Raw genomic sequence first — 12922 nt, 5'->3', positions numbered from 1 at the left:
TGTACTCTGACAACAAACGCATTCAAAACGCAACCCAGTAAGTTCTTCATACAGCCGATGTAAATCTATTTTCATACATTAACCCACAGCAGCTGTAGCTTCTCGTTTGTTTTTGTTTTACATTTATTTCTGTGATAAAATGTCCTCCTTCCCAAAGAAGTTATTTAACTTTTCCTTTACTTCTAGCTGCTCATGTTCTGTACTTTTCGTTTGCTGCTCCAGGTGGACAGCTCGGAGACTCTGTCCGATTCCGATACGGAGGGAAAAGCTCTCACCGAGGTTCACTCCATAGGAGTCCAAGTGGAAGATGAGAAAAGGTAAAACACAAAGAAAAAGAAAAACAGAAACAAAAAAATATTATTGATCTGCAGAACTTTCTCTCCCAGCTTGACTTGTTTTGGTGACATTTAAGTTTCTGTCATCACGGATGCCTCTCGCAAACGCAGAGTGGGGGCTCGAGGGGTGTTTGTTTACCCGCTAATTTATCTTTGTTCCAAAATATGCGGCTTGATCAGGAGCGGCTGGTCTTTGTGCGGTAATTTATGTGAATAATTCTGATTTATATTCAGAAAAAGCCCTCGTCTTCCTGCGCGCCCGACAGCGTCGCCATGTGTACGGCTGATTTCTCGTCTATGTCCAATTAATTCATTTAAGGTTTCATCAAGCAGCACAGCTTGAACTCGGAAACACTTTGTTCCAAGAATGTCTCTTTTTCTTTTCTTTTTTTTTTTAAACCATGTTTGTAACCCCGTCTGCTGCAATCCGTACACACAACATGGCTTTCCCACATGACTCGGCGCTTTTCCTAATTTTATCCATTCTCGCGTTTGAATGCAATCACCGAAGATGACATCAGGACATCCGGCGCTGCGGATCTGAGTCACGCTGCGGACCCGAACAGACTGAGGAGACGGATGAGGGGAAGGTTGGGTTTAAAGTTGCAACAGTGTAAACACTCATCAGTGAGCACACTGGCATGACATTTGCACGCACCGATGCGTCATATGCCAGGGGATTTAGCAGGACTTATAACAACCAGGCGAGTGGCGGTGATTGCCGTGACAACACGGCCCTGCTCGGTTTGGAATGTGAAACGATAAGAAGGTCGAAAGGAGAAAAAAAAAAAAACATAAGAAAATTGAGAACGCCTTCTGCAGGCAATGCAGTTTGATCAGACGGCTCTGAGCCCGCTGTGACTCCTTGTGTCTTTTTGCAAGGCGGGCTCGATTCAAACGCTCCAACAGCGTGACGGCGAGCGTGCAGGCCGACCTGGACCCCGAGGGCTTCCCGGGGCTTAGCGTTGCTGTGCCAACACAGGACAAGAGTCTGCAGTTTGGCTGCTCCTTCCAGAGGCACTCGTCAGAGCCAGAGTCCGCGTCGCAGTACACGGAGTGCCACCGCACGGTCCACACACAGGGCCAGTGGGCTTACAGAGAGGTGGGTCACTGCCAGAAGTCTTCCTCATGAAAGATACAGAGTTTACTTTGAGTGGTTCTTGCTAAGGAATACTACAAAAGAGGGTTAGGGAAACAGGGGGGGGAGGAAATTAATTCTGACTTTAATCTTCTGAGATATTACGTCAGAATTCTGAAGTTAAAGTGGGAATTCTGAGAAAAGAAGTCAAGACTCTGAGATTAAAGTCCAAAATCTGAGGAATAAAAGTAAGAACTGTGATATTAAAGTCAAAAGTATGAGAAAATAGTGAAATCTGAGGGGGAGGGGAGTAAGAATTTTGAGAAAAAAATTCTGTAAAAAAAAAAAAGAATTATTAGATTAAAATATGAATATTTAATTCAGTGGCCCTAATCCTGTTCTGCAGAATATTGACGTTGCACACAGGTATGATCGCACCCTTTGCACTTTCTCATTTTCTCAAACTCCAGTGAATGTTATTAGGATGACAGAGGGAAGCAGAAAGTTCAAGGAAGTAAGTTATTAAACATCATTCCAGTGTATGAACGTCTCAAGACACACCGTTCCCCCAATCATCCAAAAACAGAAACTGAACAACTGAAAACCAACTGAGACATGCAGTTAATCTGGCTGGTATTAACCAGAGACGGGTAGGAGAATCTGTTGACATGACAACCAACCACCATGTACTTCCCAAGTCTGGTGTTTATGGATGAGTAAAAGGAAGAACAATAATGTAGAAATAAAACCATATAATTATCATGATTGAAGTTTTTCCTTCATGTAATATGAAAATAGAAATACCGCAAAAACACCATTTCATTCTGTATAGAACTTAAAGCATCTTGCAGCTTTTCATTAAGCTTACATTTCTGCATTATAAATGTGTTTATTGGTGTAATTTAACATCCTAATCTTAAATATTAGATATTTATTAAGTGAATGTGGAAAATCAGCATAATTAACAGAAATAAAGGCTTGAAAAGTCTGTAAATCATCTATATCATGTGAATTGAAATAAGTATTATTGAAATAATAAAACTTTTCAATTACATTCAGATTATTTTTTGTGTTTTTTGCTAAACTTTTAAAAAAAAAAAAAAACTTAATTATTTTTCCTTGGTTTTAAAAATCATGCATTTCTAAACATCCAGATTAAACACATTTACAGCTGTAATTAGACCAAATGTGAAAAAGTTTAAGGTGTGTGAAAAACTTTCCAAAGCATTGTTCGTTTTGTACATTGACGTCTCGCTACATCCTGCGTTTCATTTACTTCTCACTCAGTTTGTTTACATCTATGGAAACCTAAAGTACAAGCAGCAGAAAAAAAAGGACGTAAAGCTTGATAATAAAGCTTACACATCTTTAATATGTCTATAAAAAGGCAGACACTGAAACATACAGCAGCTATTTGCTTAAAGATCTTTTTCTGTTTGAATAGCCATGGAACATTTCTTCAATTTAATTAGCTTATATTTAAATCGAATCTACCGGTATTCAAAATTCACAGCAGGTAATTGAGTATCGCTGAAAAAAAACCACATTAAACAGCCAATTGTCCACCGTTTTATTTTTATATTATGTGTCTGTGGTTTTACATTCAGATGTCAGAAATTATAGATTGTAAATCATCTTTCTGAGATATTTTTGTATATAGTGGTCAATAATGGTGATAAAGTGCTGAAAACACACATTTATTCACTATTTTACTAGGAAAAGCTACAAAATGCACAAATTCTAATTATTCATTTCTTTCTGTCCACCTCAAAATTTCCATTCTGAAGAAAGAAGACATTTAGTATTTTTTTCATGTTCAAAAAATGGTCAACTTATAACATCTTTTCTATATAAATTTCCCACTAATCGTTCTTTTTGTCTTTTTTTTGCATTCATTCTAAGAGCAAGAATATATTTAGGAGGAGCCCTACAATTAAAGCTGTAATATAACCTACTGTAGATTCCCTCATTGAAAATTGTGAAATAGTTTTCCATAAATCTAATCTTTGGCTCCTCAGCTGCACACAGTGGGTGTAGATTGGCAGATTTTATTGTACAACACAGTTGCTAATCCAAATTACTAACCGTGTTAACATCTGTTTGTCGCTTTGTCGTTCTAGAAACTTCGTCTTTTGATTTTTAATGCTCTCGATTTGGAGTTGTAGGCCTTCCGGGAGGTACGGGGTTATGTTTTTGAACTCAGAGTGTCATTTCTTTCTTTTTTTTCCTTTTTTTTTTTCTCCGAAGAGTTTTTGCGGCGCTAGTGGCTCGTATGGTTTTTGTACAGTAGGCAGACAGGAAGGAGGGTGAGGAGAGGGGGGAAGACATGCGGTAAAGGTCGTCGGGACCGGGAGTCGAACCCGCAACGTCCGCGTCGAGGACTAAGGCCTCCAAACGTGGGGCGAGCTAACCCCCTGCGCCACCACAGCACGCCCCTAGAGTGTCATTTCTAAAAGTAATGCACTCCTTCTGCTCACACAGGATCTCATTCAGGGCAACTACAACCCCGAAGCTTTCCAAGTAGACACAAGGCCCCATCAGCACCCAGACCTGCCGCCGCGCTCCCACTCCCCTCTTCCCATTACCGCGGAGCGCGCCTGGACGGCCACACCGTCCCTGGAAGGCCCGCGCAGCCTTCCCGACTCGGGCCGGGCCTCGCCCTGCATGAGGGACGGAGAGTTCTTCCTGCGCCTGCTGCAGACGGAGGTGGAGAGGATGGAGGGCTGGTGCCAGAACATGGAGAGGGAGGCGGAGGAGAATGAGCTTCCAGAGGATGGTGAGTTCAAAAACTATTTCTCATTTTGCTGTTGCTGTTTTTGTTGAACTACATTTCCACTCTCTCTCTTGTTCTCTCTCTCTCTTAGCTCTTGAGCTAATTCGAAGCGCAGTTGGCAGTGCCCAGATGCTCATGTCTCAAAAGGTCCAGCAGTTCTTCCGCCTCTGTCAGCAAAGTATTGTAAGTGTGCATGACAAATCACATCAACACACATTTCCATATAAGCGTGTTACTATGCATGTTGGATGTGTTTGGCTGCAGCTTTCCTCGGCACATTTCTGTATCAGGAAAGTTAGCATTCACAACTGTTCAACTTTTTCATTCTCTGCTACTTTATAGCCCAAACTTCACTGTCTCGAGGGATTTTATTTGATAGACCAACATTACATTAGCAATTGTAAAATTGGAGGAAAGCAATATAGAATCTCTTGACAGGGCAGCTATTAGTTGAGCACACCATTGGTGCCCCCAAGAGGAGGGTTGTGGGGGGCCATTACCCCATTGAAAAATGTTGGCCCACCCACTGGCAGCCCCAGAGAATCATGTTCAATCAAGACATGAAAGTAAAACCCAATAAATACATAGAATTCAATTTAAAAAATACTTGAATGATCCCAAAGGAAAATTAAATGTTGCTGTAACTCATTAAATCAGGATTCTTCAGAGTTATTGTAAGAAAGATTTCCTGTAGAATACAAAAGCACACTTCACCTCTATCTGTTACTATCTATGTAGTTTGTTTTCTTTAAGTTGTGCCACCTCAGTTTTTTGTCTAGCCTGGTTTGACCACTGCTATTACAATTTTCTGGGGGTGCCACTAGCACACCTCATAAATCTGACCTTTATAGAACAGCAAGAGAGAAACCATTAGTGTTAGATGTCCAATTTGCAGTTTGGAAGGAGTTCTAGTCGCATGAGCTCAACGGTTAACATTTTTGACTATTGTCTAACATTGTGCATTACCCTAAAACAATATCCTCATATCAGTGGCTAAGTCATGCAGTGAATATGCTTTTAGTCAGAAGGACACAGAAGTCGGCCAGTAGAGACAGAAGATGAATGGTGCTAACTACAGGGCAATCCTGAGAGAAACCCTGTTAGTGGTTACCTGAGCATATTCTTGTGTCAAAATGGTCCAGTCAATGTTCAAATTGAAATCTAAGAGAAACTTGATGTGCATAGATCCTCTTAATCCAATCTGGTTGGGTTTGAACTGAGAGAAAGAGTTCTAAAACTTGCAGCTGTGATTGCGGTAATTGGTGGAGCTGCACCAAAGAATCCACACAGGAAGGCAGGATACAAAAGCACATAATAATTTTCAGATTGTTTAGCCAAACATTCTGTCAACTTTCTATCTTTTGCCTTTCATGATACTTACCATGAAATCCCAATCAAATTCATTGAAGTTTTTGGCTTAACCTTTACTTATTTGGTCACATTACAAAGGGTATGAACAAAAGGTTTCACTTTTCCCGTCATCAAATGTCCCATCCTGTCTCCTTCCCGGCCCAGGACCCGTCCGCCTACCCCCAGCCCACGTCGCAGGACCTGGCGTCCTTCTGGGACCTGCTCCAGCTCAACATAGAGGACGTAAGGGTTAGGTTTCAGGACCTCCAGAAGCTCAAGGACTCTGGGTGGAGGCTCCCACCTGAAAAGAAGGTGAGGGACCGGAGGGTCCGGCCTACCCTGGTTTCCCTTCAGCATTCTCCCCGAGCTAAGATGCCTCTGTGCCGCCGGGTAGAGCAGATGGCTGTGGCCTCCAAACGTTTGCGGGCCGCGAACGGTCAGAACAGACCAAGAGGAGCTGAGCAGATTTGCCTGCGAGGCAACGGAAGTTCAAATTGATAGGGTTTTATTTTGCATTTAATTTTAATTTATGTATATTTAAGTTTTAATCTTTTTTACTTTTCTTGCACTCTGTCAAGAAAAAGACAGCTTTTAGCATTATTTTCTATCAATCCTCTCCAAAACTAACTCTCTTTTCTTCTTTTTTTTCCACTTTTCCCCTCTATCTCTCCTTCCAATTCCTTTCATACAACGCAACACTGATGCATGCTGCGATACCTTTTTGGGGCTATTTTCCTGTCTCATAATTCGTTTGATTACTTTTTATTTATTTTGCCCTCTGTTGTGGGTTTTGTCTCTTATTGCATGGGTTTTCCGTCACAAACCCCTCTTCTTTTCCACCACCTAACATGACAAATCCACTGTCCTTTTCCCGCATCTCATGTCAATGTCTCATCCTCAACGGGTCAGGAGGATAAGAAACTTCCTCCGCCCCTACCAAAGAAGCCAGCGGGCGGGGTGAGCGGCAGCCTCCGGGCCGATAGCGTGGGAGACGGGGTCTCCGTTAGTGCCAGGGGCGGCCCGGCGGGGCTGGTGGTGCCCCGCGTTGGAGGGCACACCCTCCCCATCAGGGAGAAGTCCCTGGACCTCGGAGACCGTCAGAGGACAGAGGCGCGAAGGAGGCTGCTGCAGACCAAGCGTACCGCCTCCTTCAGGCAGAACTCGGCCACCGAGAGCGCCGACAGTATTGAGATCTACATCCCCGAAGCCCAGACTCGACTCTGAACCCACGATGGCACTCGCTTCCCCCTCACCCGATCTTCTGCGAGTCATTGCTGCTTATACGCTTCCGACCCACCACCAATTTTAGCATTTTCCATCAACTTCTGTCATCCTACATTATTACCTAACAAGCAATGACAGCCATTTTAGTGTCTTGAAATTCAAACCATTTTACCGAGGCAGAGGCCTGAGGGGTATCTAGCCGAAGACGTTTTTACTTCCTTCTTAGTCGGAATTTCTTTACATATATATATATATATATATATATATATATATATATATAAAATATATATATAATCATTATATAATATAATATATAATGATTATATAATATATAATCACTCTGGCTGAAACCATGTCAGAAATCTTTTGTAAAACTAGGCAGCAGAGGTTCATGCAGTAGCATGCCTGTATGTGTTCACTTGGCACAAAAAAGGGCTTAACAGGCAGAAGACCTCTGAGGAGATTCTCTCCTCCTCCCCCCCCATCCCCCAACGCTGTTCGGAGCGAAACCGACTCCCACTTACAGGCTTTCGCCGATAACAGCTCAGCCGAGGCGAGATCTATTGATTTCTTGAGCATCCTCAGTTGGCTCCGAGAGAATCCCTGAGGAAATATCAAACACAGAATCCTTAGTCCCTCTTTCTGTCAAGTCACAGAATATAGTTCAATTTTACATCTCACTCTGTTGATGCTTTCGAACCACCTGTCCGTCAGCATCGGGCGGCGAGGCTCTCCGGTAGTTGTGTTTGCCTTTTGGCAAACACAACTTCAGTGTAGCATCACAGATAAAAAAAACATGAAGAAAAGAAAAAAAATCAAACTCCTTGTGTAGTCTCTGAAGTCTCAAGTACTCAGAAGAGGAGGGTTTGGGAGAGTTTTTACATGGAATTATTTCAGTGGCTTTTCTGGAATTACTTGAAGATGATCCCCCTTCTGTTTTTTACACTGTGAGAGTAGAGCACCGCCAAGTGGTCAAAAGAGAACCCCGCTTCAACAGCAGTGGTCTTTACAGTTTCGATATATCTTATTCAGGAACAAGTGAGCACCCCATCCAACCTCTTAATGAAACAGCCATTGAAGTGGTCAGAACTGCTATCTTCCCCTCCAAACCCCCTTCTTTCTTGCTTGGACAGACTTTACTATCGTGTTTATTCGTAACTAAATAACTATGGGTTTTTAAGTAAAAGAAGAGAAGCAGCTTGAATTTTCAGCAGGATCTTATCACCAAACTTTATTTTGTTTCCCTGACGGCGTTGACGAAACGAGGAATGGTTTCGTTTTGCTGGCAGATAAAATGAGGCCTAACCGACCTTAAAATATCCTTCCAAAGAATCACCAAGTCGAATCAGATTGGGATTATCTCCAAAAAAAAAAAAAAAGTGGTATTTTTTAACTATGCTGGGAATGTGAAATATGTGATACGTGTGGAGCTACGGTACCTTGCACACATTCATATCTGGTGAACTTCTTCACCTTCTTTTCAAGTTACAACCATAAACTTCAGTTCATGTTTATGTGATGGACATCAATCTAGCATCCCTCGGCATCATGCTAGAGTGAAGTGTTTTCCATCACAGGGTGTTTTGTTTGTAGGGAAAATGTTCGATTTTGTTATCATCTGGTCTGAATTGAACATTTGCTGTTTGAATTGTGTCGAGCAGCAAACGGGACTTCTTGTTTTTATTCCAAATGCTTCTATAAAAGTTGAATCTTCTATTTTTGGTGTCAATTTCTCCCAACTCAGTTGCTGGTCTGCATCCGCTAAAGCTGCCATGAGCGTCTGGGCTGCGTCTCGGATTAATGTTCTGCTTTTTTCATTTATTATGTGAAAACCCAATAAATGTGAAAACTGTTGCATAAAAGCCCAAAGTACAGAAATTCACTTAGGTTTGTGGTTGTAACATGATAAAATGTGGAAAAGTTAGAGAAGCGTGAATGGTTTTGCAGGGCTCTGTATGTTGTTTTTTTTTCCTTTTCATTAATTTACCTCCTGAAACAGGTCTAAATTATTTTACAAAATTAACTTTTTTTGAAGGATTCTTATCAAAAACGCGTCCTTCTTGTGTTGGGGTTTTCTACGACTGTTGGCTCATATGTGAATGCACTTGAATAACTAAATATGAAAGTCTGTGTGAATCCCAGTTAATACGAAAGAGTCGAAATGTATGGAATAGAGAGATGACAAAATGTCCGAATTTGTAAGCATGAAGTTTTCATTCTTTCCTTTTATTTTGGTTGGAAAATGTTGGAAATATGGGATATTTTATTGGAAAATGTATATTTTATAATATAACCTACATTTCTAGATTAGTAGAGATTATCGAGTACAGTACATGTACAAAGATCATATATCAAATGTGAAGCACTGCAGTATTGTTACAATAGATCATAGCTGTGTGGCATATCCAGACTGAGTCCATGTGAAGAAGACTTTCAAACGGCTCTTATTCTCTTTGTGAGTCAGGTTCACAGGGTATCTCTGGCAAGAATGGTGGTTGCCAAGGATGATCCTTCCTTAGGCCTACTTAAATATCTGTGTGTGGTTCTCACAACTTGTACTGCTGTTCCCCTTTTCCTCCCTGTATCTCCTGTTTAGAACCAACTACATGTGCCTAACCAGCTATGTGTGGAGGTTTCCTTTGAACACAGTTTACACTTTGAATATATACATAAATATATATATATATAGAGAGAGAGAGAAAGACAGAGAGAGGGAGATGTATATAGAAATGTATGAAATTTGCAGAGTATTGTTGGAGATTTTTTTTTTTTTTTTGACTTCCTGAATCTCCCTCATGTTGCAATACACACCCACGAGACTGGCACCCTTTGTCAATGTGGAACACTGCATGCTTTCTGATGGCCTCCTCTGAACAATTTAGCAGAGTCTCGTTTTGGAGAAGAAACGCGTATTTTGTAGCCTTTAAATCTTTTTCCTCTGTGTGATTGGGGGAGGGGGTGAAAAACTTAATTGCTAGGGTTTTACAATGCAGTTATTCCGACGAATCACACGTTTGTACAATTCTGTCCTTTTAGAGACAATGATACAGATATCCTTGGAAATACCAACCAGTGTTTTGCTTTTTGGACTTCAGCAGGTGAATCTTAACAACCTCCTTGTACAAACGAGGTGCCCCGGCATTGAAAACAACGAGGCGCAGCAATGCGAGTTGCGGAGCCGCCTTCTCTCTTTTTTTTTCCCCACGTCCTTCTCTGCGTCCGATGCCGCTAAAACTTGATGACATCCGAGCGGTGCCTGTCGCAGGCCCTCGTCAAACGAAGCACAAAGAACTGCTCTATTACTGTTACGCCACTGTGACGGACTCTTGACCCCACCCTCACTATCCTCAGTCCTACATGCGAGGGGGGTGGCAAAGTCTCTGGATCACACAAGTTGCCCTTGGGGGACACTAGGATTTAAAGATTCTTTTGTTGGATTTTTTTATCCGCAGTAGCAACCACAACTACTCTTTCATTTGTGCTGACTTTCTTCTCTCTGAGTTCTACAAGTTGAGGTGTCAACCAGCCACACCTTGCCTTGAAATAGGTCCATAGCAAACACAGTTTTTGTGGTTGTGATTTCCATTGTATTTATTTATTTTTTGTTCTATATAATGTATCTATCACATCAGCATCGTACAAACCACAGTTCCTGGTTGTGTTGTAACATTATCTCAACACTGACAAAACACAGCAATCAAACTATCTTAAGCCTTTCTTCCCACATGGCCAGATAAAATCTGAGTACCTCAGTTTTTAGCAAGTGTCCCTCTGTCCTCAGGGGATTTCCTAAACCCACCGTAAGACCCTAATAATACGAGGCTATGTTAATCCTCGCAGGAGTGTTGCTGATATTCTCTGATCGAGATGGGGAGAAGGAAGGAAAAAAATCTCTCGCTGCTTGAGCCCAGATTCACTGTTAGCCATTTATTTCCCCAAGACTAGGAAACAGCGTGAGTCAGTGTGGTGGCAGAGGCAGCAGCTTAATTGTAGCCGATTTGTGTGTGTCTGTGCTGCATACTGTGCTTCTGGAACAAAGCCAAGCTGGAGGCCTGTGGTAGCAGCAGATTTGAGTTTTAGTTGACATTACTGTGAGGCAGAGCTGCTCTGGAGTTTGAAGCTAGCTTATGTCTGTGGTGTGGGGGCTAGCTAGCCCTGGGCGCTAGCTAACCATGTTCTTGCTAAGTTAAAGGAACTTTTTTGTCAGAACGAAACCAAATTGTTATGTTGTAGAGATAGTTTTATGAACCAATAGTCTGCTTAGTCTTCAATTACTGCTTTTAACCAACTGTCAGCAACAGGACATGTTGTGATAGAAGTTGGTAAAGCTAGTGGTAGCATTGCTTTCAGTGAAACACATAGTGCTTAAAAAGTTCTGTTTGTACTCCAAAGTGGAAATATTCCAAATTTATATTTTAAAAAACCCTCAACTGGAACACCCAATGAAGTCAGATTTGTTAGCTGGAAAGTAGTGATACTCTTCACCCAGATAAATTTAATTTTCAATATGGCTGCCAAGTGTTAAAAAAATATAATAGTAACAGTCTGCTTCTTTGCTACGTTGATGAACAAATCTGTCGTTTGGACTTCCCTTAGCGAGAATGTTCCTGAAATCTTTATGAAGCATAATTTATTTGCTATCAAATGTTTATATAAAATTAGCTTGGAAAAAAAAATCAAAAAGCTAGAAGGCTTGCAAAAGGTAAAGCTTGATTTAGAAAATCTGTGGCTCAAAATATTGGTTGAAATTAGATACATCCAGGACCTGTACAGATTCTACTTTTAACCAGAGCTATCCTGTATCTAACCTATAACCTATAACCAGCAATTAACTTGTGACAATTATGTAGCCAGCTAATGATTGTATATGGCAGCTTTTGTAACCCATTTACTATCTAAGTGGGCCGTTATTTAAATGTAGCTTGGGCAGTAGTTACACAGCAAACTTGAAAAGCTTTACTGACTTGCAACTGTAACATGGTCAATTCTACTGTGAGGTCCTAATCAGATCTACTTTTTACAAAACTTGAAAGCACTTTGCTACCACTAGTGACTAATGCTAGCAACTGTAGCCTTGAGGGATAACTTAATGAACAACCAGCAGAAAATATCACTGATAATTAGTCAAGAATCAATTCAAGTGTCAAATTTCCATATCTTCTACAATTTCAGATTTCTCTCATTCATTGATTTTTGCTGGCGCTCGTGTGTATAGTCATGGCTGGAAACTTGTTTAATATTCACACTTTATTTATACATGTGGGGATCCTGAAGGTGCTTATCTACATAAGAAAATTATTAATAATTGCACATAAGTATCATCTTCAGTGACTCCCGCGTGTGCAAGCAGAACTTTGTATTCGGCATGTTATTGGCAGACCACACCATAGGCAGGGAGTTAATTACAGACCGTAAACGCCTTCAGTTGCTATTGCTGAAAATCACTGAGCATAATTAGGATCACTCTGATTTAATAAGAAACTTAATGCTTTAATTCATATTTTGGCCAAACTACTTTAATAAAATGTGCTTGGTGGTTTCTTACCTATGGTTTTCTCTGCCCCCCTCCTTCTTTGTTGCTCCAGAACAGGTCGGACTCAAGCAGATGTTCAACTGAAACTCCAATGTGCCTTTAGCACTGAGGTGTAATTCTGTTTGTATGTGTGCATATGTATCAACGTTGTAATGTAGATTTACAGGACACACACAGCTAACCATGAGGGTAAGAGACAACTGAGCAATTACTGTGTAATTATCAACAATATATATACATATATATCGATACCCTAACTTCGCCATGTTTACAAAGTGTAAATACCTGTTATCAATGGACATTGCTTATCTTAAAATTGCATTTATTGTTATTAGAATATAATTAATATGATTACTGTCATTAAAAGTTTTAATTAGTGCCATTATGATCATTATTAATACAGTGTTGTTGAATATAGCTATGAGTAAAAACTGTTCTGTAGGCTGATCAAGGGCAAGTAATGTGTATAGCAACAGAAATATATAAATATATAGTTTATTCTATGTTCAGTTCAATAAATCGCTGCTATTAAAGGGGATGGAGCAGAAGAAGAGAACGTTGATTAACTCTGGGAAGACACTTCCCCTCCCACCCCCCTCTGGGCTCAATGATGCACACTCCACCTGAGA

The 12922-nt window shown here is 40.9% G+C and overlaps 1 protein-coding gene across 1 annotated transcript in view; it reads left to right on the top strand.

The window, feature by feature from the left end:
• The window catches only part of dlgap3 (discs, large (Drosophila) homolog-associated protein 3), a 150346-nt gene extending 143322 nt beyond the window's left edge, over window positions 1–7024 (top strand). The window contains exons 8-13 of the mRNA XM_028035739.1: window positions 223–317; window positions 1218–1437; window positions 3895–4189; window positions 4278–4369; window positions 5702–5848; window positions 6446–7024. Coding sequence (XP_027891540.1) covers window positions 223–317; window positions 1218–1437; window positions 3895–4189; window positions 4278–4369; window positions 5702–5848; window positions 6446–6760 — 1164 coding nt within the window. The 3' untranslated portion in view covers window positions 6761–7024. The remainder of the gene's footprint in view (window positions 1–222; window positions 318–1217; window positions 1438–3894; window positions 4190–4277; window positions 4370–5701; window positions 5849–6445) is intronic.
• The last annotated feature ends 5898 nt before the right edge of the window (window positions 7025–12922 follow it).

Source organism: Xiphophorus couchianus, chromosome 13 (genome assembly GCF_001444195.1).
Source record: "Xiphophorus couchianus chromosome 13, X_couchianus-1.0, whole genome shotgun sequence".
Lineage (NCBI taxonomy): Eukaryota > Metazoa > Chordata > Actinopteri > Cyprinodontiformes > Poeciliidae > Xiphophorus > Xiphophorus couchianus.
Note: the sequence above shows the minus strand (reverse complement) of the source record. Positions and strands in the feature narration are given on the sequence as shown.